Source organism: Rutidosis leptorrhynchoides, chromosome 1, assembly GCF_046630445.1.
Source record: "Rutidosis leptorrhynchoides isolate AG116_Rl617_1_P2 chromosome 1, CSIRO_AGI_Rlap_v1, whole genome shotgun sequence".
Taxonomy (NCBI): Eukaryota; Viridiplantae; Streptophyta; class Magnoliopsida; order Asterales; family Asteraceae; genus Rutidosis; species Rutidosis leptorrhynchoides.
In genome coordinates, this window is record NC_092333.1 from 464,643,839 (window position 1) to 464,667,509 (window position 23,671).

At 36.5% G+C, this 23,671-nt stretch overlaps 1 protein-coding gene across 1 annotated transcript; it reads left to right on the forward strand.

The window, feature by feature from the left end:
* Window positions 1–20,594: 20,594 nt before the first annotated feature.
* Window positions 20,595–23,447, forward strand: LOC139904389 (uncharacterized). Its single transcript, XM_071886330.1, has 2 exons — window positions 20,595–21,417; window positions 22,087–23,447. The coding sequence occupies exons 1-2, from the start codon at window positions 20,595–20,597 to the stop codon at window positions 23,445–23,447; spliced, it is 2,184 nt and encodes a 727-aa protein (XP_071742431.1).
* The last annotated feature ends 224 nt before the right edge of the window (window positions 23,448–23,671 follow it).

The following is a 23,671-nucleotide window of genomic DNA, read 5'->3' on the forward strand; positions in this document are numbered from 1 at the left end:
GGGCTCAATGTTCTTTAAATGCATGTTGTTCTTCAAATGCCGGTTGTCATGTTCTTTTTTCCAAATTCATTGAAAAGAACATTCCACGCGGAGTTCAATTATCTTGCACGGTGAACAAACCAGTAAATGAAAATGACTAAAACTCGACAAGTACAGGTCTTCTTTGCTTTTCTCAGATAACTATTATTCAGATTGAATTGATTGGTAATTTGAGGTAGTTTTTCGGGTGGGTCTGGTCAACCTAGAATCACCTTTTGTCACTTATAGGATTTTATACATAACTAATACATCTTGAATCCACATTTGGGTTACTTTATGCTCTTTAAACTGTAATAATTTAAGCTAACGTTTTGACTCACTAAAGGCATAGTATTTATCATGCTATTTAACAGTCGTTCGGGTGAATGCTTAGTCGTTCGACATTATGTTTAAACTGTTCCAGATACAGTCTAATGTGTACATAATTTACTTCTTTTGTGGTTGAAATGCTACGACCAAGAAATAGATATTTGGGTCTGGAAGCTGATTAATGAAGGAACAAGAAGAAAGAAGAAACTTGCTGTGTCGGGTGGATGGTATCAGTTTCTTAAAGCTCACAACCTCAAAAAAGGTGATGATTGTTCTATGGTTTATGAAGTGAATGAACAGTCCTTCGAGCTTCAGTGATGTGTAAAACAATGCTTTCCTGTACTACCATTTTGTGATTAACAAAACAATGTTTTATGTTTTTAACTACTATGTAAGTATGTGAACATAATTTTTTAGATGTTTAACATGTGAAGCTTCAATTTTGTTCATAGATAAACCTACCTGTATTTTGCAGTACACAGGTAGTGTTTAGCGAAGCTTCACATAATTAATGGACAGGTTGTAATTAACATACGTTAGTAATCAAGTATGTTTCACAAAAACTGTTTTTCTCTTCTTACCTTCTACTATTATCATTAAACATTCATTTTTCACATGGGTTTCTCTTCAGCCACGAAAACAAAATGCATAATGGTAGCAGAATCTTAATGTTTTGGACTGAAATGAAGTGGTTCTCAACGAACGCAGACTCAGAGGGTGATTTTATGGTGTTAAGGACTGCATTCATTGATTGTGTAATTTTATTGCAGTTTCAGAAGTTATTCAGAGCAAGTCCGATCATTTAACTCTTAATTACATATCATTATTTTAAATGTTTGTATTCACATTTTTAGAAACAACGAACATGTGTGACTCAAATAAATCAACTATATAAAATCATGTATCATATAATAATCGAAGAACGTACAAAATCATTTGACTCTTGATTATTTTAAATAAATAATCATTTATAGTATAGTATATTATATCCCCCGTGCATCGCTCGAGCTCAAAAATCTAGTATATATATATAACGATACATTATATAGAGGTAAATATAGATAAAGGGTTGGAGGGATTAAAACATTAGGAGGCTTTAGGAAGGTTTTGATGGGTTGGTGAATTAAATGGTCAGGAGAGTTCTTAAATTTTCCCTTTTAAGTTTATACAATATGAGTGAGGATCTACGGAGAACTTAGGTAGGGAAAGAACCTAGAGAACTCACATATTAATGTACATGCACCTACTATATGCACCTATTCTTTGAACAAAAAAATTCCAAAAAAAAAAAAATTCGAAAAAAAGTTTTTTATTGGAAAATTTTTTTTCTTTAAAAAAAAGTTTTCCACGTCAACATGCTGACGTCAGCAATCTGACTGCCACGTCAGCAGACTGACTGCCACATCATCGCAGACTGAGCCACATGTCAGTCTGTGCTGATGTGGCAGTCAGTCTGCTGACGTGGCAGTCAGACGGCTGACGTCAGCATGCTGACGTGGAAAACTTTAAAAAAAAAATTTATGGGAAAATATTTTCGAATTTTTTTTTTTGAATTTTATTTTTTTTTTTAATTTAGCCCGATTTTGAGTTTAGGGTTTAGGGTTTAGGGTTTAGGGTTTATGGTTTTGGGTTTAGTCCCTAAACCCGTAAACCCTAAACCCTAAACTCTAAACCGTTCGTGTTAAAAACTCAATCTAAACCATAATTTCTAAACCCTAAACCCCAATTCTAAACCCTTCTACTAAACCCTTTGGTGCTATGGGTTCTCTTCCTACCTAAGTTCTCCATGGATCCTTTCGCTATACAATATAAAGTACAAAAGCTACCTTCAGGTTGTATTTATTCATTTTAATTCTACATATGAATGAATATTATACTCCGTACTTATTTATTTTACTTTAATTTATATGTAGTTATATTTATTAGGATGTTCATAATTTTATTACTAATTATTTACATGTATATATTTATATAAGTACATATTTGTTCGGGTTATTATAAGCTGGATAACTTAAATAGGTCGCATACGTTTACCATGTGGAACAAGAAGACCTCATGAAATGAAAGATCGAGTTCATCGAGGACCGATTTGGCCTCCGGATCATTCGGTAATGATTCTAAAAAATGTAACAATGCAGAAATGATCTAATTCATGTCGTGAATCTGTACGCCAAATCTCAGAGATCAATTCGCAAAAACGAGGACGAATTTTGAGGTCAAACATTCGGATAAAAAGTCAAACGGATCTTCATGAATCAAATTCGACATCTGTGTTGTGATTTAGGTTATGATGATGATTCAAGAGTATTCAGTGATGATATTGCAACAATTTTTATGAAGGATTCGAGGTCTAACAACATCGTAATCGTCATATTATATTTTTAGTCCATGAATATGAACATCGACGCTGTTCATGGGGTTTTACAAACAGGTACTTTTACAGGTACTTTGTGCGAATTTGGTTTTGATTTTCGGAAATCGATTTTTTCTTCTGATTGATTTGGTTCATAGCTTCAGATCTGGTGCAATCTTGTTGTTAACGATGATGATGAAAAGGACTAGTGGTGCAATCTTTTAAGAAATTTCAGGGACCAATAATGTATTTTTGACTAACGATCGTTAATGAAATTGACAATGTTACCTTTTCGGGCATAAGCCAAAAATCGTAATTCTTTTCGGACTTGTGCAAATTGGGGGTTACCTTAATTGTTAAATTGGATATACCTTTTCGGGTCATTTGCCCATCTCTTGATATGGGAGTATTTAATTGTGATTGTTTAGATATTTGTAAAAGGGAATTTTTAGTATTACATCTTCTTTATTGTCACTGTAAGTTTTTGACAACTAACATATGACATTTTTTGTCTTGCATGTGAGTGGTTTCTGGACATATAACATTACAGTTTCAAATTGGCTTCATCTTTTAATTTTTCATTTTTCACTTTTCATTCTTCATTTTTCATTTTCATTACATAGATTGACACCTCGGTATCTTTATGTTTTTTAGCTATTGAAGATTTCTTTTAATATGATTTTTTTTGTTTCAAATTATATAGAAATAGAAATTGTTTCTGTACTTTTGTTTCGATGTCTTGAGGTATGAAATAAAAGCTATTGAAGTTGTTTTCTATTTTTAGGTAGCGTGAAGATAAAAAGATGAAGAGTGATAAACTTTAAAGGTATGTAGAAGATAGAATTTGGTATTAACTTTTGAAAGATATACGTGAAGACTAATATAAATTTGCACTGTAGAATAAAATTGTTGTTATATATTTCCGTCTTTATAACACTTGAAGATTTATGCTTCATGTCTCATAGTGTGCTATGTGCATAATTGTGGAAGGCACAAATGGTAAGGGATTGATTTTAGATATAGTCATTACTACTTTGTAGTAATAAGACTTCCTAAAGAATGGTTAAGTTCATACTCTATAACTTTTTTTTTTTTCTGAAACGCAGCCATTTTATTAAATAAAGAAAACCAAGATACAATTGGGAAAAAACATCAAGTGCACGTCATAAGATACAGCCCAGCAGAAGACAATTTAAAAAAATAAATCCATACTCAACTTGTGTCGAACCCAACCCAATATTGAGCCATGAGTTGCAGCCCCACCACAAAGACAGTAGCACCTTTTAGCCAATGCCAGCTCTAAATTATGTGACATACGCTATGTGACATACAAGCTCCTTCAATGGGTTTGTAAAGTAAAAAATGGTTTGACGTAGCAACTAACTGATCTATAACACATATAGGAAATAAATCTAGAGTTGGCAAAATGTTTAGTCAGGTTTGATTAAATCGACGATTCTCTTGGTTTTACTAATCGGTTTGTCTAATCAAGAATTTATATTTTTCCTCTTCCCCTCCTATAATCAAGAATTTTTCCATCAATTTTCTTTACGAGGTATATTTATTTTAGGGCAAATGGCCCGAAAAGATAACCTATGTTGTCAAATTTGACAATCAAGGTAACCCCCAAAAAAAGATGCTCGAAAAGGATTTTAATTTTAAAAACTTCGGAGAAAAGGTAACATCGTTAAATTCATTAACGATCATCAGTTAAAATTACACAATTGGTCCCTAAAGTTTGTTAAAAGATTTCACCAATAACCTCTTCATCAAATTCTTAAAAATTGAAGAAATCTTGTTCCTTTTTCGGTTTGCACTTGTACAGAAATAATTAAACAAACAAAACTTCTTCCTAATTCCCACTTTTAATGAAAATCAAATCTTGAATAACTCGATCCAAAACCATCATCTTCGGATCTGAACAGGTGGTGATGAATATCGTGTGTACCAGCCGGATCTGAACATGAATCTGGATTTGAATAAACGAATTCGGTGAGTGGAAGCAGTGGAGATGTCTACCGGCCGCCATTTACGGCAGTGCAATGGTAGGAACTGAGACATCAAGCTTTAATTTATAAGTATATGGTTGCAGTAATGCCTGTTCCTTCTTACCTAGTTTTGCCAATTAGGAGTTTAGAAGCTTTATGTGTTAGGTTTTATTAATCAATCTAATTGTAAGTTAATTCCATCTTTTGATTATTTGCTTGCACCTGATACTATTTAATTTTAATTTTAATTTTGATTTGGTTTTAATTCGTATTTGGATTTTGATTTGTATTTGGATTTGTATTGCCATCTGAAATTGATGATGATGATGTTAATGACGGTGGTGGTGGAGATTAGTGGTGGACTCGGGCGACGGTGGTGGTGGACTTAGGCGACGGTGGTGGTGGTGGAGATGAAGATTGGGATGAAGATGATGAAGAGGACCTATGATGCAATATTTTAGCAAACTTGAGGGACCAAATTTGTATTTTTAACTAACGATCATTAATGAATTTAACGAAGATTACCTCAATTTTAAAATTTTTGAACACGTAATCCTTTTCTCGCGCAAATATAAAGTTGGAATCCTTTTCGGGTTATGCAATTTGGGGTTACCTTGATTGTCAAATTGAGTAACTTTAGTTATCTTTTCGGGCCATTTGCCCTTTATTTTATGGATTCCTTATCTATTTTTTACTCTTTGGTTTTTAATTGTAAAATCAAGGATACCTGTTGTTAATAGGTATATGCTCATGGAATCTCCTCCAAGAAATGGAACGACGTCGATATATGCCTCCAGAACGTGATGATTTTATCGATAATGGTGCTATCTGGAACTCAGGTGCCTCCGGGTTTTCAGTTAGCTTTGATGTAATGCTTTCACGTGTCGAACAACGCTCATCACCACCTTTTGGTATATGGCATCGAGATCCCATCTCGATAATGACACCTTTGTACTGCATATTCGTCACTACCTGCTGCTACCTCCGTCATGAACTTTAGTTCGGACGTTGAGTGAGTAGAAAAGCAGTTTTTTGTAGTGGCGGATGTTGGTCTTTGTCCTCATCTTACAGTTTGGTTTTTCGAAAATCGTAAAGGATTATTCTGAACAGCTTAGCAACTCCATGACGCCGCCGAGTAAAGTCTCCGGAAGTGCTTCATGGGGTGATAAGTCATTTTTTGGTAGATGTATGTTCACGAGGTATCATGTGAACCGAGCTTCAAGAAACGATCTGCATAAAAACATAGTTGCTCCAACAATAGCAAATGAAGACCTGGTCACAAACCCTGTGAGGCGATCAAGTTCGTTCAAATAACAGTTGCGGGCTCTATATGAGTCTGCTGCACCAAGACGATTCCGAAACGACATCTAGATAAGCTCGTAACTAAATGAAATCGATTAAGCCTGCTGTGGCAGAAATGATAAGCCCGTGATGGCTAAGAAGGAAAAGATCGAAGTAGCTTAATGTTTAAATTACCCCTGGGATGTAAATAAGTAGCTGTACAACAATTAACATTGTTTAGTGTGGTATTTGTGTGTTATAGAAAAAGTCAGGAAAAATTCTCTTTGATATTGGAACGTCATTACGTCACACTACCACTGATCAGACGCCATGCCACATAATTAATGTGATGTCGTGCCTTGAAACGGGTGTTAATAGAAAAAGTCAGGAAAGGTTAGGTTTTTCTATACCTGGCTCCCAACAATAATCCAACAAATTCTAATGATGATTGTAGAGAAAAGGTTAGGTTTTTCTATACCGGGCTCCGTCCAACACAACAAGCCAACATATTCTAACCATGATTGTATCATATAGCCCAAGTTATTAATAGCCTCCAGCCCAATATTGTAATATGACCAATTTAAATAAGACCAGGACTTAAATAATATTGGAAGTATCATACGCTAGACGATGTGGGAATGAAACTCACTAAGATTTTCTTACTTAACCTCTTCATCACCGAATAAAGTATCACCACCATCATCCTTCCACAAAATTTATATACCTATATTACTCCTGGCCTATGTTCATTGATAATCGTTAATTTTTCATATCCGACTTGTTAAATCAAAAGCAACATCCATGTCATCTTTCCAGAAAATTTATATACCTATCTTACTACTTTTCTTTCTAAGGGAATCCACCATATACATGTGCAAACAGTAGGGATTTTTTTTCTTTCAACCGCATATGTAACACACTTTTATAACAATTTTCCAAAAGTCAATACATAATCGAAATGAAGCATATGTCGGACTGGACAATATCGTTCGAGTTATTTTGTACTACGTAATATGATTGATCCATCCCAAAACAAAGCCCAATTATATCTCTATTTATATTTTATTTTTGTTGAATTTATATAAGTTCGAGACATACCGAATACGAGCGGCGGAAGCGAATAGGATCGACGTTTAGATCACCGGTCGGGAAAGCAATCACAAATGGAAAGCTTTCACAGTTTCACAGCCTATATTCCTTCGACGGTTCGCAATGTTCCACTTGAACAAGTATACTCACAAAATCTCAATAGAATTATATGTATGTTTTTCTCTGCATTTTTTGTTCTATGTTTGTTAAGTGTTATATGTAGTGATTTTTTTCTTTAATGGGTTAACAACTCCCATTATATTAAACAAACATGTACTATGTGCCAAGAAGACATTAGTTGGTTCAACTACTCTTTCATTGTTTGTGGGTGATAAATAATCATTTTCTAACATCTCCCACTCGCACACAAACAATTTTGATATACTCATATATCTTGAAAAACATACCGTGTAGTACGCAAACCATTCATACTGGGAACTAGGCTGTGCGACCGGCATACTTTGAGAGCTCAATTGCTATACATCTGTTAGGAATATATAGCATCTCTATAATCTTGGAAAGAGTAGATTTAGTATGCAATGTCCTAGATCATTAATCATATTAGTAACTCGCATGATCTCAGTTTTACTTATAAAACTCTTTTGCATTCACAATTATCATTTATCACTAAGACTTGTCACTAAGACAAAAGATAATTGGTCGACCGGTGAATACAAGTTAATGTGAACTTCAAATGATCTTCCCTTTTCTTAGAATCCGTTGGCCTTAGGTCAACTTGCTTTTCTAAGAACGTCCAGCCAGGTTGAATTACTCATAACCCTTAAGCAACGCCTTAAGATAGCAAACATTAAACTAAGCTTCAAGAGACAAGAAAAAGTCATAAGGACATTAAATTGAGGTTACTAATACCTCAAGGGACTCACATAACATAGAAGTAGAGATCGTTTCTTCTATTTCCCTTATTGGTCGTCTTGATCACATGTGGTATGAATCACATGCTGCAACATTACTCCTTTCACAATGGAGGTATGTCTTTAAATTAATGTTGCACAGATGATAGTTCAAACATACTCAATGTTCAAAACTCGAGTTCACTTATCTACTCATAAAACTATTAAGAACTCACATCTGGATACTCATGACAGATAAGGTGAATTGTGAAAATTCACATAATATTTATATACTTATGAATGTGGCGTCAAATTATCTCAATCTCGAGCTCTCAATTGTCACTAAAACAATGTGCTTAATATACACCACTTTTCCATTTGTCACATGAAATGGAATTGATTACCCATGTGAGTGGGCTAATCATGTATCTGTCCGACATACTTTTCTCGATTCGCAACACAAAGAGCGAACAATAAAACAAGGATTTAAAAGAAATTCATTGCATTGGATATAAACTTAAACTTATAAGTACATTTATTAAAATAGTACATTTATTAAAATCTACGCAATCCTAGAGACCTAACATGCTTAACAAATGCATCTCTAGGTATGGGTTTTGTCAAAGGATCTGCTACCATATCATGCGTAGATATGTACTCTATACTTACTTCTTTTCTTGCAACCTTGTCTTTCACAAAATTGTACTTTATGTCTATGTGCTTTGTCTTATAATGGAACTTGGGGTCTTTTGAATATGCAATGGCAGCCTCATTATCAGAGTATATCAATGCTCGATCAATGGTATTGCCAACAACCCCCAAATTACTCAAAAATCGATTAAGCCACACGGCTTCTTGTACAGCCGCTGAAAATGCCACAAATTCAGCTTCCATTGTAGACAATGCTATACATGATTGTTTCTTGCTACTCCAAGATATAGCACCTTTGTTTAACAGAAAAACAAAGCCAGAGGTAGATTTTCTTTCATCCATATCTCTTCCCCAATCAGCATCAGTATAGCCTCTCATTTGCAGATTATTTCCTTCGTAGCACAAAGAGTAATGACTAGTACCCTTAAGATACCTAAGAATCCTTTTCACGGCTTTCCAATGGGTTAAACCTGGATTGGATTGGTATCGGCTTACCATGCCAACAGCAAAGCAGATATCCGGTCTCGTACACATCATAGCATACATGAGACTTCCAACCGCACTAGCATAAGGAACATTTTTCATTTTATGTTTCTCTTGTGGAGTTTGCGGACACTCTCTAATGCTCAACGTATCACTAATCGCCATAGGAGTGTCTATGGGGTTAGATTTATGCATGTTAAAACGTTCAAGAATCTTGTTGATATAAGTCTCTTGCGAAAGAGCCAACAACTTCCTTGAGCGATCCCTTGAAATCTTAACTCCAAGGATATATTCAGCTTCACCCATATCCTTCATTTCAAAGTTAGATGATAACCATCTTTTAACCTCGAAAACATACTCCTTATCATTTCCAGCAATCAATATATCATCAACATATAATGACAATATGACTATTTTTCCTTTAGACCTTTTGATATAAACACAATTATCTTCATTGACCACAGTGAAGCCATGTGACGTGATCACATTGTGAAAATGTATATACCATTGTCTTGATGACTGCTTGAGGCCATATATTGATTTAAGCAATCTACAAACCTTATGTTCGTGGCCTTCTTTAATGAAACCCGTCGGTTGTTCCATATAGATTTCTTCATCTAAATTTCCATTGAGGAAAGCAGTCTTTACATCCATTTGATGTAATTCAAGGTTCATACTTGCTACTATTGCTAGAATCAAACGAATTGATGTGAGTCTTACAACAGGTGAAAATGTTTCCTCATAGTCAATCCCTTCCTGTTGATTGTAGCCTTTTGCCACAAGTCGAGCTTTGTATCTTTCAATACTATCATCAGCTTTACGCTTTATTTTGAGAATCCACTTACTCCCAATGGCTTTTCTTTCTTTTGGAAGATCAACCAATTCCCAAACGTTGTTGGATCTCATAGACTCCATCTCTTCTTCCATTGCTTTGAACCATTCATCCTTTGCAGGACAAGTGAGAGCTTCATTTATATCTCTTGGTTCATCCTCTTCTAGTTGAACCATAAAAGTATAACCATCTTCGATCTCATACCGAAGTGGAGGTTTACTTTGACGACTACTTCGTCGTGGTTGGTTATCCAGTGAAACAGATTCTTGGTTTACCAAATTGCTCCCACTTGGATCAGAATTATGCTCGGTAGCAACGGGTTGAGGTTCTTCGGAAACATGTTCTTGATTTGCCATATTGCTCCCACTCGGATAAGAATTATCTTCATTCGCAATAGGTTGAGGAGTTGTATCCAAAGAAACAAATTCTTCGTCTTCACTCCTCAAATATCTCCCACTCGAATGAGGTAATTCTGTAGTCTCAAATAAAGACCAATCTTTATCAAGGTCTCCTTGTTTTGGAAACTCATTTTCCAAGAATGTAACATCTCGAGATTCAAATTCAGTTATGCTCCCACTTTCGTGTTCACCTAAAAACACATAACCTTTTGATTGTTCAGAGTATCTAATGAAAACACATTTCTTTCCTCTTGGACCTAATTTTCCATATTTGTGCGAGGAATCCAAAGTATACGCTGCACAACCCCAAGGTCTTAACACATTCAAGTCAGGTTTGCGACCTGTCCATAACTCATATGGTGTGGAAGTTACTGATTTTGAAGGCACACGATTAAGTACAAATGTGGCAGTTAATAAAGCATCACCCCAAAAAGTGATAGGTAAATTTGCGTGTGCCATCATTGACCTAACCATTTCAAGAAGCGTTCTATTCCGCCTTTCTGCAACACCATTTTGTTGCGGAGTCCTGGGAGTAGTTAATTGACGTTGAATACCTTTAGCATCACATAGAGCTTTGAACGAATCAGATAGGTATTCACGTCCTCGATCGGTTCTTAATGCTTTAATCTTACGTTCTAATTGATTCTCAACAAAATTCATATAACTTTGAAAACAATCCAATGCTTCGGATTTGTGAGAGATCAAGTAGACGTAACCGAATCGAGAATAATCATCAATGAATGTGATGAAATAATACGCTCCATGCCTTGCTCGAACATTCATAGGACCACATATATCCGAATGTATTAGTTGCAATGGATAATCGGCACGAGTTCCTTTTCCAAATGGTTTTCTCGCAGTTTTTCCTGCCAGACAGTGCTCACAAGTAGACAATTCCACTTTATCAATATTAGCTAGTAAACCATCTCTAGCTAATCTATTCATTCTTTGTTGGCCAATATGACCAAGTCTAGCATGCCAGTTGTTTACATCATTATCAAATTTATTAGAAGATGCAACTAAGGAAAAACATGGTTTATTATTAAGATAATCAACATCCATCACGATAAAACCGTTAAGAACATAACCAAAACCATAAGAGTTTGTTCCCAAAGACAACTCAACAACATTATCACGAAAGTACAAATGAAAACCAAGTCTTAACAAAACCAAAACAGAAATCAAATTTCGACGAATTTGAGGAGCATATAAAACATCATGTAGGATTAGGGTTCGTCCTTCACGCATGACTAACTTGCATGACCCGATCCCTTCAACTGGAACTCTTGAGTTGTTTCCCACATAAATCCACATAGCTCCATGAGAAACTCGTCGAAATTCTACAAAGGCGTCTTTGTCCTTAGCTACATGGTCTGTTGCTCCTGAGTCTACAATCCACAAAGGTTGAGATTCAGTTAAGAAAACAGAACTAGCAACACAAAGTTTGCTAACATAAGCATCGTAAGAGTATACCTTTTTAGGCTCAGGACAATCACGAGCAAAATGCCCTTTATTGCTACAATTGTAGCATTTTACCTTTGCAATGTTTACTTTCTTGGAGGGACGTGTTCCCTTGCCACGATGATTGGTGTTTAGCCTTTTGTTGGACTTATAAGTTTCTTTACCCTTATGGTGATGAAACTTGCGCTTATGCCCAAAAGCATTTTTAGAGCTTGTCGCCATATTCACCTCAGTGATTGACTTACCGGCCTCAATCCGATCTTCTTCTAGCTCTAAATGGCGTGCACAGTCCTCAAAAGTCTTGATATTCTCATTGTGTGTGAGATGCATTTTCATTTGCTCCCAACTTTGAGGCAAGGAACGGATCATAGCTTGAACCTGTTGTTCATCAGTAAGAACATGACCTGCGTTTCTCAATTCACTTATCATGTTTGACATTTGTCTGACATGCTTTTTCATGGTATGATCAGACTTCTTTTTATATTGGTCAAACTTGATAGTGAGAGATCTCAGTTTGGTCACCGAGGTTGCACCAAACTTGTCAGCCAATGCTTTCCACATATCTTTTGCTAGTTCATACTTGCAAAAATCACGCATGATGTCATCATCCATGCTGCTCAGCAACGTAATGCGAGCAATGGTGTTCTTACGTTTCCAAGTGATGTACACTTCAGCATCCCTTTTATGTTGTTCCGTATCACCCACCTCAGGTACTTCCATTGATTGAGTAAGAGCAACAAGAGCCTCTTGCTCTTCCAACACATATTCGAGTTTCATGCTCCATATTTCATAGTTGTCACCATTCAACTTAACACCTTTGTTAAGTTCAGCAACAATGTTCTTTGATGCGGAAGCCATGATTGAACAAAAAATTCTATATGAAAGACAATAATGCAAGATTAGTTATATCCATCAAAATATGCAATCATCTTGCAACTATATTATTTTATTAATAATAGGTCATCATAGGCTATAGAGAAAAAGGTCACTATGTTTCCAATTATCATCTATAAAACCTATTATGAAACTATTATTAACACAATAATATACAAGATTATAATTCTTATAAATCCGAATTGGCACGACTTTTCGGTACCATATTTCAAACTTTGAAAACATATCAATTCATATAAGTGTTTTCATAAACAATGATCTATGCAATAAATGATACATACTCATTCACATAGATATATTTATGTACATATAAAAAGTGTACTACAAGGTACTCATGTTATAGTGATCATTATTATCTAAGACATGCTTAATGTAATGTTACGAAAAAAAATCACTAGTAATATGAAGTTTTAATTAATCAAGTATCAAAAGATAAACTTGTAAGTATGCATAATAGACATCTCGAAACAAAAACTTGTTAGTTGCATAAAAGTTGAAAATATTAATATCTCAACTATTTTCTCATCTTTTGCTTAAAACACGTGGCACTAGTTGGGCTTTCAACGTAACCAATTATGGTGTTTGTCCGATTTTTTTTTTTTTTTTTTTTTTTTTTTTTTTTTTTTTTTTTTTTTTTTTTTAGCTTGCGTAAGACTTTTTCTAGAAAGGCTATACATCTTTACCCCTTAATTTTCATTATTTAGGTGAATTCATACAAGTAAAGTATTGTCAACCGTCACTTTTTTATTGGTTTACCTTTTTGTTATGACACATGTAATAAAAGCTACCACGTATTGTTTAAAAAGTGATGACATCTGTCACTCTTAGATGAAAATCATGATGACTTTAACTTTTATCTCCATTATATTCATACTCTTTCCAAGTATTTTTACTATCACACTTTTTGAAAGATCAATTAATTCCCAAATTTTTACTATCACACTTTTCAGGTATTTAAAAAAAATTGGTTGTTCATATTTTTTATTTTATTTTTTTTTTTTTTACTTCGAATCTAATAGTTATGTTTTTATATCTTTAGGGTTAACTATTTGCAGGTGTTCTTCTATACGATTGCACTTTTTATATTAATTTATATATATATTATAAATTAATATGTTAAAGCCAATTCTTTCTAGCAAAACAAGCGAAGTAACTACAAACCGAATAGCAAAGGTCTAATTATGAATAAGGCTGAACACAATTAACTAGCTAGGAAAAGATACCGTCAAGACTTCATCTTTGTTAACTTGTATTTCAAAAAGCCTCTTTTATGAAATTTTATCATTTAGTATGTTTATGCAACATCAAGTACCATGAAAGGAAACTTAGCATGTTAACCGGAAAATAAACTTAGATAGCTCTTGATGCCAATGTTGAATTTATATAAGTTCGAGACATACCGAATACGAGCGGCGGAAGCGAATAGGATCGACGTTTAGATCACCGGTCGGGAAAGCAATCACAAATGGAAAGCTTTCACAGTTTCACAGCCTATATTCCTTCGACGGTTCGCAATGTTCCACTTGAACAAGTATACTCACAAAATCTCAATAGAATTATATGTATGTTTTTCTCTGCATTTTTTGTTCTATGTTTGTTAAGTGTTATATGTAGTGATTTTTTTCTTTAATGGGTTAACAACTCCCATTATATTAAACAAACATGTACTATGTGCCAAGAAGACATTAGTTGGTTCAACTACTCTTTCATTGTTTGTGGGTGATAAATAATCATTTTCTAACAATTTTTGTGGCTTTAAATTTGACGCAAACTATGAAGTTAGTTGTCGTTTTTATGTATAGCTAATATTAACACAACCGATCTTGAGGACCTTTTTTCACATCTTTCTAGGTACTTAATTTTTCGGGACCGGCCCTGGGCACCACTTTTGAAGTTCCTTATAGAGATGATAGGTTCGTTATTGCGTTACAGCACTATAATTGAAGACCGCTATGGAGACCAAGGTCCATTATGGCACCATGATCATCGTAACGGCAACACATGTAAAGACCACTATGGAGGCGAAAAATCCATCAGGTGATGGTACCCGTATATATAGTCCGTCGCACGTGATCCCATTATGGACGCAGCGAAGTTACGGAGGTTAATCCAAGTCCGTTAGGGATGTGATACCGTTTCGGTATGTAACAACGTTATGGATGTCATTTACCATCGAAAGGGCTGTCGAAGTTGCTATAGTTAAGAAGATTCAATTTTGAATCCAAATTACTTAAAGCAAGTCAAATATGAAATAAATATACTACCGTGACGAGCTCATATGCATCTAACGCTAAGCGTGTCGTCACGCACGATCTCAATATAAGGCTATTGTTAGACCATGCCGTCATGGTATCAGTGTATACCGTTGTGAACTCATATTGTCGTCTCGGTCGCTTTGGGTCACGTTTGTTTTAAATTATATACCATCACGCCTAATGCACGTGATTATCTTTTAGATGCCATTGCTGCACCGGACGCGGTTCCAGATGTGATGACGTCATATGATGCCATTCCGAGTGTACGGAGACTTGAGATATTCTACAGTTTGAGATATATGCCATGAATGCATACTTATGGCATCGATTTGTGTTAAAAATGAGGTTATCACTTATTGTTAAAAGTAATGAATCGATATGTATAAATTTGATCATTGTATTAACTTGATTGTTTGATACAATTGAATTCAGTTTCATTACATTTGCTAAGTGTTTATTTTATACACACTTTTTTCTAACAGCTATATCTATATGAAGTTAGGCTCCAATTTAACTTTTGGAACCACTTCACCATTTAAAGAAAGATGAGGCTGCACATGGACTTATAACCGTTGAATGCTTAAGACATATGTTGTCTTGTGATCTTCTAAATTGGGAAAGGATGAAGGGCACTTTCTTTTGATCCCAAGTTAATTACCTCAGTTGGTAATCTGCATTTCTCATGTATTCTGACACTCCCCCTCAAGTTGAATAGTGGGGTTTCCAATGTTCAACTTGCCGAGAACTTTACTGAACAATCTTCCGTTAACTGACTTGGTGAGAATGTCGGCCAATTGGTCTTCTGATCTTATATATGGTAAATAAATTATTTCTGCATCCAACTTTTCTCTGATAAAGTGTCTATCCACTTCAACATGTTTTGTTCGATCATGTTGAACCGGATTTTCTGAGATTGCGATCGCCGCTTCATTATCGCAGAGGATCTGAATAGCTTCTTTTGGAGGGAATCCTATTTCTGTTAAGAGTTTTCGAATCCATAAAGCTTCCACCACTCCTTTGCGATTCCTCTAAGTTCTGATTCAGCACTTGATAAGGAAACGACCTTTTGTTTCTTACTCTTCCATGCAACTAAGTTTCCTCCAACTATTGTGAAGAAACCTGAAGTTGATCGTCTATCTCCTTTTTCTCCAGCCCAACTTGCATCCGTATAAACTTTTGCTTCAAGGTGCCCATTCTTTTTGAATACAACTCCATTGCCTGTTGTTTTTTAAGTATCTAATGATCCTCATTACAGCTTCCATATGGTGAACATGTGGTTGATGCATAAACTGGCTCACAACTCCAACTGCATGTGCTATATCTAGCCGGGTGTGAGCATGATAGATGAGTTTTCCCACCATACTTTGGTATTGCCCTTTTTCAGCAAGATCAGCTTCGTCTTCCATATATAACTTTTGGTTTGGAATCATTTGAGTATCAGCTGGTTTGCAATCAATCATACATGTTTCTGCAAGAAAATCAAGAACATACTTTGTAACATCCTCAATCGGGCCTAGCTGTAAGATTAGTTATTTGCCCTTAAGTTGGTGTTGATTTTTAGCCGTTATGCTGCCCGTTTGTATTTTGATGTTCAGGATGTAAATTTTGATGTAAATTTTGATGTAAATTTTGTCAAGCAAAAATTTGTAGCGGATACTTTTTCTGACAAAAATTTCAGTATTGTGCTGTTTTGTGCTAACGGATATGAACTAACTTGTGTATATGTTTTTCTCAGGAGAAAAGGAGAAAGAGAAAATTCAGTGATTAGATAGCTGAATACCTTCTCGTTTGCTGGTAATCGGTGAGTGGGACTAACTGCAGAATGTAGTATATAGTAGCATGTTATATTATGATTGTCATGCTTGTTATATATACTTGCTACTACTGTTAGTTAGTTGTTGTGATGACTGCATGATGGTTGATGCTTGTCTGCTGGAGCCCAGTGCGTCCCTATTGTGCGGTTGCCTCGGTATGTGAGATCAACCTGCGGGTTGGGTTCCTCATGTGGTTGCCTAGACAATCGTGGTGTATATATATGTGAATGACGCGTCCGTCGCGTGTGGATTATGTATATACATATGGTGGTGGAGGAACTTCTGGTAAGCCCCATTCCGATCAGCTGGTGGTTAATGGTTTGACCGAGCTGCCAGAGTCTCTGTAGACGGCACTTTGGTGGTGTTTGTGTGTTAGACTATGTGACATGATTAGTATAACACTTCTGTATGCTATGGCCTTTAGCTAGTCGTACTCACTTAGCTTCGTGCTAATTCCCCTCCATCTCCTCCCTGCAGGTTGTAGCTTTGTAGATATTGCTTTTGGGAGAAGACGGGCATGGTGATGTTATGTTTGACAGGAGTCAACTCTGATGTTGTCTTGCTTTATGAAAACAATAATCTTTTGTAAATTTATTGTAAATATGTCTTCTCCGTATAAACAAGTATTTTGTAATGACACATGACACAGGTTGTAATAACAATAGTTAATGTGAATATCGTATTTAATTAATATTATGCTTCAGCCACGTATTTAGAAAGAAAAAAAAATCAGCGGTGTCACAAGTTGGTATAAGAGCTTAGTTTGGCAGCATGTGCATTGTGATCTAAATGTCATGTTCTCAAACTTAGTAGAGTCATGTCAAACATAACATGTTGGGGATGGATTAAGTGAGTATTAGGATAGGTTATGTGTTAGTTGTTAGTACTAACAGAGTTTATACTAAGCTTTGGTGTGAGTGTTGTGGTAATGCAGTAATGGCAAATAACGAAGCTAACGCTACTGGCCCCACTGCCCCCGGAACTGGAACCTTCCGAGCTCCCGATGAAGATGGACATGTGTCATCGGAAGAGGAAACATCACATGAAGTTATAAACCTTCAAAGTCGATTACTAGAAGCTCGGGAGAAAATTAAAGAACTAAAACAAGAACGGGCGCAATGGAACCCTAATACCACTGCGTTGAACACAACTTTTCCAAATTTTTATACTCAAGCCGGTGGCATCAAGCCAGTGGCAGTTCTCAATCACAATTTTCTCAAAACACCAATCAAAACCTCGCAATGCCATTCCCGTTTAACCATACATTTCCAAACCAAATGATGTACCCATTTCAAGTTCTCGAGACAAAAAAGAAGTGTACCTATAAACAATTTCTTGATTGTAAACCTCCAGAATATCATGGACACACCAACCCTACAATGACCCTTAACTGGCTGAAAGAAGTGGAGAGAGCATTAGAAGCATGCTTTTGTGAACCTGAATCTATGGTGTTATTTGTTAGTAAGCTTCTCAGGGGTGAAGCGATGGAATGGTGGGACTCTATTACAGCATATTTGCCCAAGGAACTGATTAGCCAAATAACTTGGGAACAATTTACTGCTAAAGTTTGTGAGCAGTACTGTTATGAATATGAAATGGAGAGGTTGAAAACTGAGTTTCTGGGTATGAAGATGACGGAAAGTATGACGATTGATGAGGTTTTCAGAGATTTCACATCTAAGTTGAGGTTCGTCCAACAGTCGGTACCGACTGAGAAAGTGATATTGCTCCATTTAGACATATTTATTACGCAATATCGACCTCATTTTACTCGGTTTTGATGATCGTTGGGGCTTTAGAATTGCTTTCCTGTGCCAAAGTGTCTACCCAAGGCAAAATGCCTAACTTGGTGTAAAATTGACCAAGAAATGCTCAAAAAGTGCAAAGAAAATGACAAGTGCAGGAAACAGCATCAAGAGCACCGCTCCTGTATAAAAAGCGCCGCACCTCCGGTAAAAGCGGCGCAATCACCAACGTTTTGTCTCAATTTCTTCACAGTGAGCAGAAGCGCCGCTCTTCAGATCAGAAGCGCCGCACCAAATGAAGCTAAGAGCGCCGCACCTAAGTCTAAAGCGCTGCACCAAGCTAAGCCAAGAGCGTTGCACCTATGTCAAGAGCGGCGCTCCTGACGCTGATTCAGCCCACTTTCCTCACCACTATAAATAGAATAAGATGGGTCATATGGCAAGAGAGCTGCAGTTTTCAATCCGAAAAACACACACTAAACCCTAATTTCATCATCCATTAGAGTTTTAAGGTGAATTAGAGGAAGCAAGCTCAAGTTTCATCTTCATTAGTGCTAGATCTATCTTTTATTATCAATTTGGGTTGTAATCTCAACTTTACTCTTTCTTGTTTTGAATCAATTAGTTGTAATCTTTACTTAATCTTCATTTAAGTTTAATCTTTGCTTGTAATCTTTGTTTATCATCATCTATCTTTGAATCTTAGCTTGTAATCATTCAAAATGATGTTTATTGAAGTTTCCATGATTATTGCTAGTGTAATCCTTGCTATGAGTAGCTAAATCTCTTGTGTTTGCTTATCTATGAATCTTTAATGCATGATGTGCCCTTAATCTATTGAATGAAAGTTGTTTTTGAATGAAAATACATGAGCTAGTGTTATTGGGTTAGCCATGAGGTCCATTGCTATGTTTGATATTGGTTTTACTTTGATTACATGAGTTGAGTAGCTCCTTAAGTGATTTTGGTAGTGAATCAATTTATGCTTCAACACCTTTGGTGATCTAGACAACTAGAATAGGAATTTCAAGTGATTGTGTTTCTAGGCTAGGTTGGTTTTCAATTGACCTTTGTTCATCATAGTGGTGTTTGACTATCTTAGGTGACTTTGATGGTTGAAGGGTTTTAAGTGATTTTAACCCGGGCATAATCTCAATAATCAACTCATACATTCCTTAATCTAGTGTTGCTAAGCTTATGTGAATTCGCAAGGTAAAATTGGATTAAGAATATTTACTAGTTCAAACAACTTAAGTGATAACAATTTGGGGAAAACAAAGGCCATCTAAGCATAAAGAGGATTATATAAGTGAACACTCTTCATCATATTGATTACTTCTTAATTGTTGATTACTTGTTACTTGTTACTTGTTAAGTTTTAGTTTGTTTATTGCAAATTTAGTTAATTAGTCAAAATCTCTCGCAAACCCCCCAATCAAAACAAAATCCCTAGGATAACTATTAGTTTCAAATACATAATCTACACCGCTCTCTCGGGACGAACTTGATAAGAATACTTGCATTAAGTACTATAGCAACCGGGTTTTAAGTGCTCGATAGATTGTGCGTGCTTTTTGTGATATTTGAATCTTGTATAAATTTAGGAAGTTATGTATGGTATATTCACGCCACGTCACACTTTCTTGGCGCCGCTGCCGGGGAGCGGTTAGCTAAGTTAGGTTGTGTATTTGGTATAAGCTTTTAGTTATTCGATCCTTTTGTAAGGATTCGTCCTTACAAAAGTTACTTTTATTGTCTTTTATTTATTATTTTGTATTGGATAATCACTTGTGTTTTTGTTGTCTTTGAAGGATTAGGTCTATTGGTATATGATAAGAAGGTCCCACAAGGATCAAGATTTCACACAACCATTTTCCGATCTGGAGAAACACATACACGAGGTTTATAAGCGTAGAGAAGAACGGGAATTAAGGAAGAATTTTGAGGTTTTGTCATTTTGTTTGATAGAAATGGACGGAGAAGAAGAGGGTAATCTAAATGGTGTTCCTCCACCGGTTGTTAATGAAGTAGTTGCAAATGATCCAAATGACACTCCGATGTGGAATGTTGGCACAAACGGTTGTGCCTCCGGCCATCACAAAACCACCAATTGAAGCGGAAAATTGGAAGATCGAGGGTAACTTTTTCACAATGCTCAAGGATAGACTTTTTCACGGGCTTATAGATGAAAACCCTTTTGATCACATTCAATATTTTAACGATATTTGTGATATCTACAAGAACAAAGATGTCACCGAAGATGCTTTTAAGCTAAGAGCATTCCCATTCACGCTTGATGGGGAAGCTAAGGCTTGGTTAAGAAACTTGCCATTGGATTCTATTAGGTCTTTTCAAGATTTGAATGAAGCATTTATTAATCACTTTTTCCCACCTTCAAAGGTGGAGCGTTTAAGAATGAAAATTAATGGGTTCACACAAAGGGGAGATGAGTCTTTGTATGGTGCGTGGGTGCGTTTCAAGAAGCTATTAAGAGCTTGCCCACCGCATGGTCTAACCAAGAAGGAGTACATCAATACGTTCTACCGGGGTACCAATTTTCAAACGAAGCAATATCTTGATTCATCTTCGGGTGGAGTGTTTATGTACAATTCTCCCAATGCGGCCGAAAAGTTATTAGAGGACATCGCGGTTAATACATACGAATGGGCACCTTCACCAAGAGATTTGGCGAGAAAGAATGTGGCTCAAGTGGAGAGTGAAGATGGGCAAGTTACCTTGGCAAGCTTGAATAACCAATTTCAATTATATGGGAAAGAATTGAAAAAGATACAACAAACACTAGTGGCTATGCAAGTCAGTTGTCAAAGGTGTAAAGGACCACACCTCACCAAAAATTGTCCCCAAGTTAATCAATGTACTCACATTGACTTGGATGACATTCCTATGAATTCGGAAGCTCATGTGAACTTTGTGAGCAACCAAAATTTTCAAAGAGGAGGAACTTCTACCCAAGGCAACAACTCTTTTCAATCAAACAATAGCTACTACAACCCTAACCAAAAACAAGTGTCATTCAACACTCAATCCAACACACCTCCCGGATTCTCCAACCAAAACCGAAACCAAGGCTACAATTCCAACTATAACCAAAACTGCCAAAATAACTTCCAATCCCACAACCAACAAAGTTATAACAACCAATCTTACAACCACCAATCCAACCCAAATTACCAAGGAAACCAAAGTTATCAAAACCAAGGTTATAGTCAACCTCAAATTAACCAAGGTTACAATCAACAACCGCAACAAACTCAACCAAATAACCAACCTTCACAACCTTCCAAAGGACTAGAGGAGCTTATGCAAACCTATATCAAAAAGGTGGAATCAACCGAATCATTCTTGTTGAAAGAGAACGAGTTCTTGAAGCAACAACTTAAGCAACAACAAACCTCGTTCCAAACCTTAGAAAGCACCGTTGGGAGACTTTCAAGTTATGTCTCCGAAAGACCTCAAGTTAACCCAAACCCTCACAACAATAACCGTCAACAACACTAAAACCAAAAAAACAACACTACAAGGGTTATTCCTATTGAGGGCAACACCAACCAAAACCCTAGCTAGCCAAATCGAAATGAAAACGTCAATGCCATAACCACTCGAAGCGGTCTCACTACTCAAGGAGTTGAAGAACCACAACCACAAACCTTTATCACCCAAGAACCACTACCAAGCTTCATTAAAGAAGAAATCGGGGTTAGTAATGAGAAGGGTAAAGAAAAGGTTGATGTAACCGGGGTCAATGGTAATGATGCAAAGGGTGACGATGGAAAGGGTAAGGATAAGGGTAAAGAATCTTCGAAAGTCACAAGACCGGTTCCATATCCAAAAGCTTTAAGGAAGGACACGTTGGCGGCTCAATATAAAAAGTTCCAAGACACGATGAAGAATGTGTCGGTCAACTTGCCTATTACCGATGTGCTCAAAGGGATGCCCAACTATGGACGCTTCATCAAAGAGTTAATCTTTCAAAAGGGTAAATATCATGAGGAAACGTTCTTCTTTATTGAAGAGGAATGCAACAAGATACTTGCATCAAGGCCAAGAATCCCTAAAAAGTTAGGTGATCCGGGAAAATTTGTTTTCCCATGCAAATTTGGTGAATCGAAAGTGTTCAATGCACTAGTCGACTTGAAAGCAAGCATTAACTTAATGCCCCACTCACTTTATGAAAGACTTGGCCTTGGACCTCTCAAACCAACTAAAATTCGTATAAGATTTGCTAACCATTTGTTTGACACCGCAATTGGAATCGCCGAGGACATCTTGGTTAGCATTGACTCCTTGGTGTTCCCGGTCGATTTTGTTATCATGGAGATGAAGGAGGACCTTCAAGTCCCCCTCATCTTAGGTAGACCATTTCTTGCAACCGCCGACACCATCATCTTAGTACAACGCAACCAACTAAACATTGGAGTTGGTGATGAGCGTGTGACCATAAACATTCGGGAAGCTATGAAGCAACCGAGCAACACCGATGATGATGAGTGTTATGCCCTAGACCATATTGACCTTTATGTGGATGAAGAGCTTGAAAAGCTCTTGGGGGTAGATACTTTGGGATTTAACCAAGTCTTTGAAAGTAATATTGTGGACTTAGAAGCCGACTTTAATGAATTGATGAATGTTAGTGTTGATGATAATGAGCTTGAAGGTGAAACATTTCGGGAAGAGTCATTTGAGGCTATTCCTAATGAGGATAGATTTCGAATCAAATCTTCATGGGAAGAACCTCCCACTCTTGAGCTTAAAGAGCTCCCCGAGCATCTTGAGTATGCTTTTCTTAAAGAATCGGGTCAACTACCGGTGATCATCTCTAAGAGACTCACCGTTGACCAAAAGTCAAAGCTTGTTTCACTTCTCAAGTCTCACCATAAAGCAATTGCATGGAAAACCGCGGATATCCCGGGGATAAATCCATCATATTGCACTCACAAAATCCTTATGGAAGAGAACTACAAATCGGTTGTCCAACGAGAATGAAGACTTAACCCTAATATGAAGGATGTTGTGAAAAAGGAGGTTATTAAGTTGTTAGACGCGGGCCTAATTTACCCCATCTCGGACTCGCCGTGGGTGAGTCCCGTGCAAGTGGTTCCAAAAAAGGGTGGGACCACGGTGATCGCTAACGACCAAAATGAACTTGTCCCAACCCGAACCATCACAGGATGGCGTGTGTGTATTGACTATAGGCGCTTAAATGACGC

Coding starts and splice junctions, on each gene's coding strand:
- LOC139904389 (XM_071886330.1), top strand. CDS start 20,595: ATGCTCAAGGATAGACTTTTTCACGGGCTTATAGATGAAAACCCTTTT. Junction 21,418..22,086: donor AGGAGGAACTTCTACCCAAG/GCAACAACTCTT, acceptor TCACTACTCAAG/GAGTTGAAGAACCACAACCA.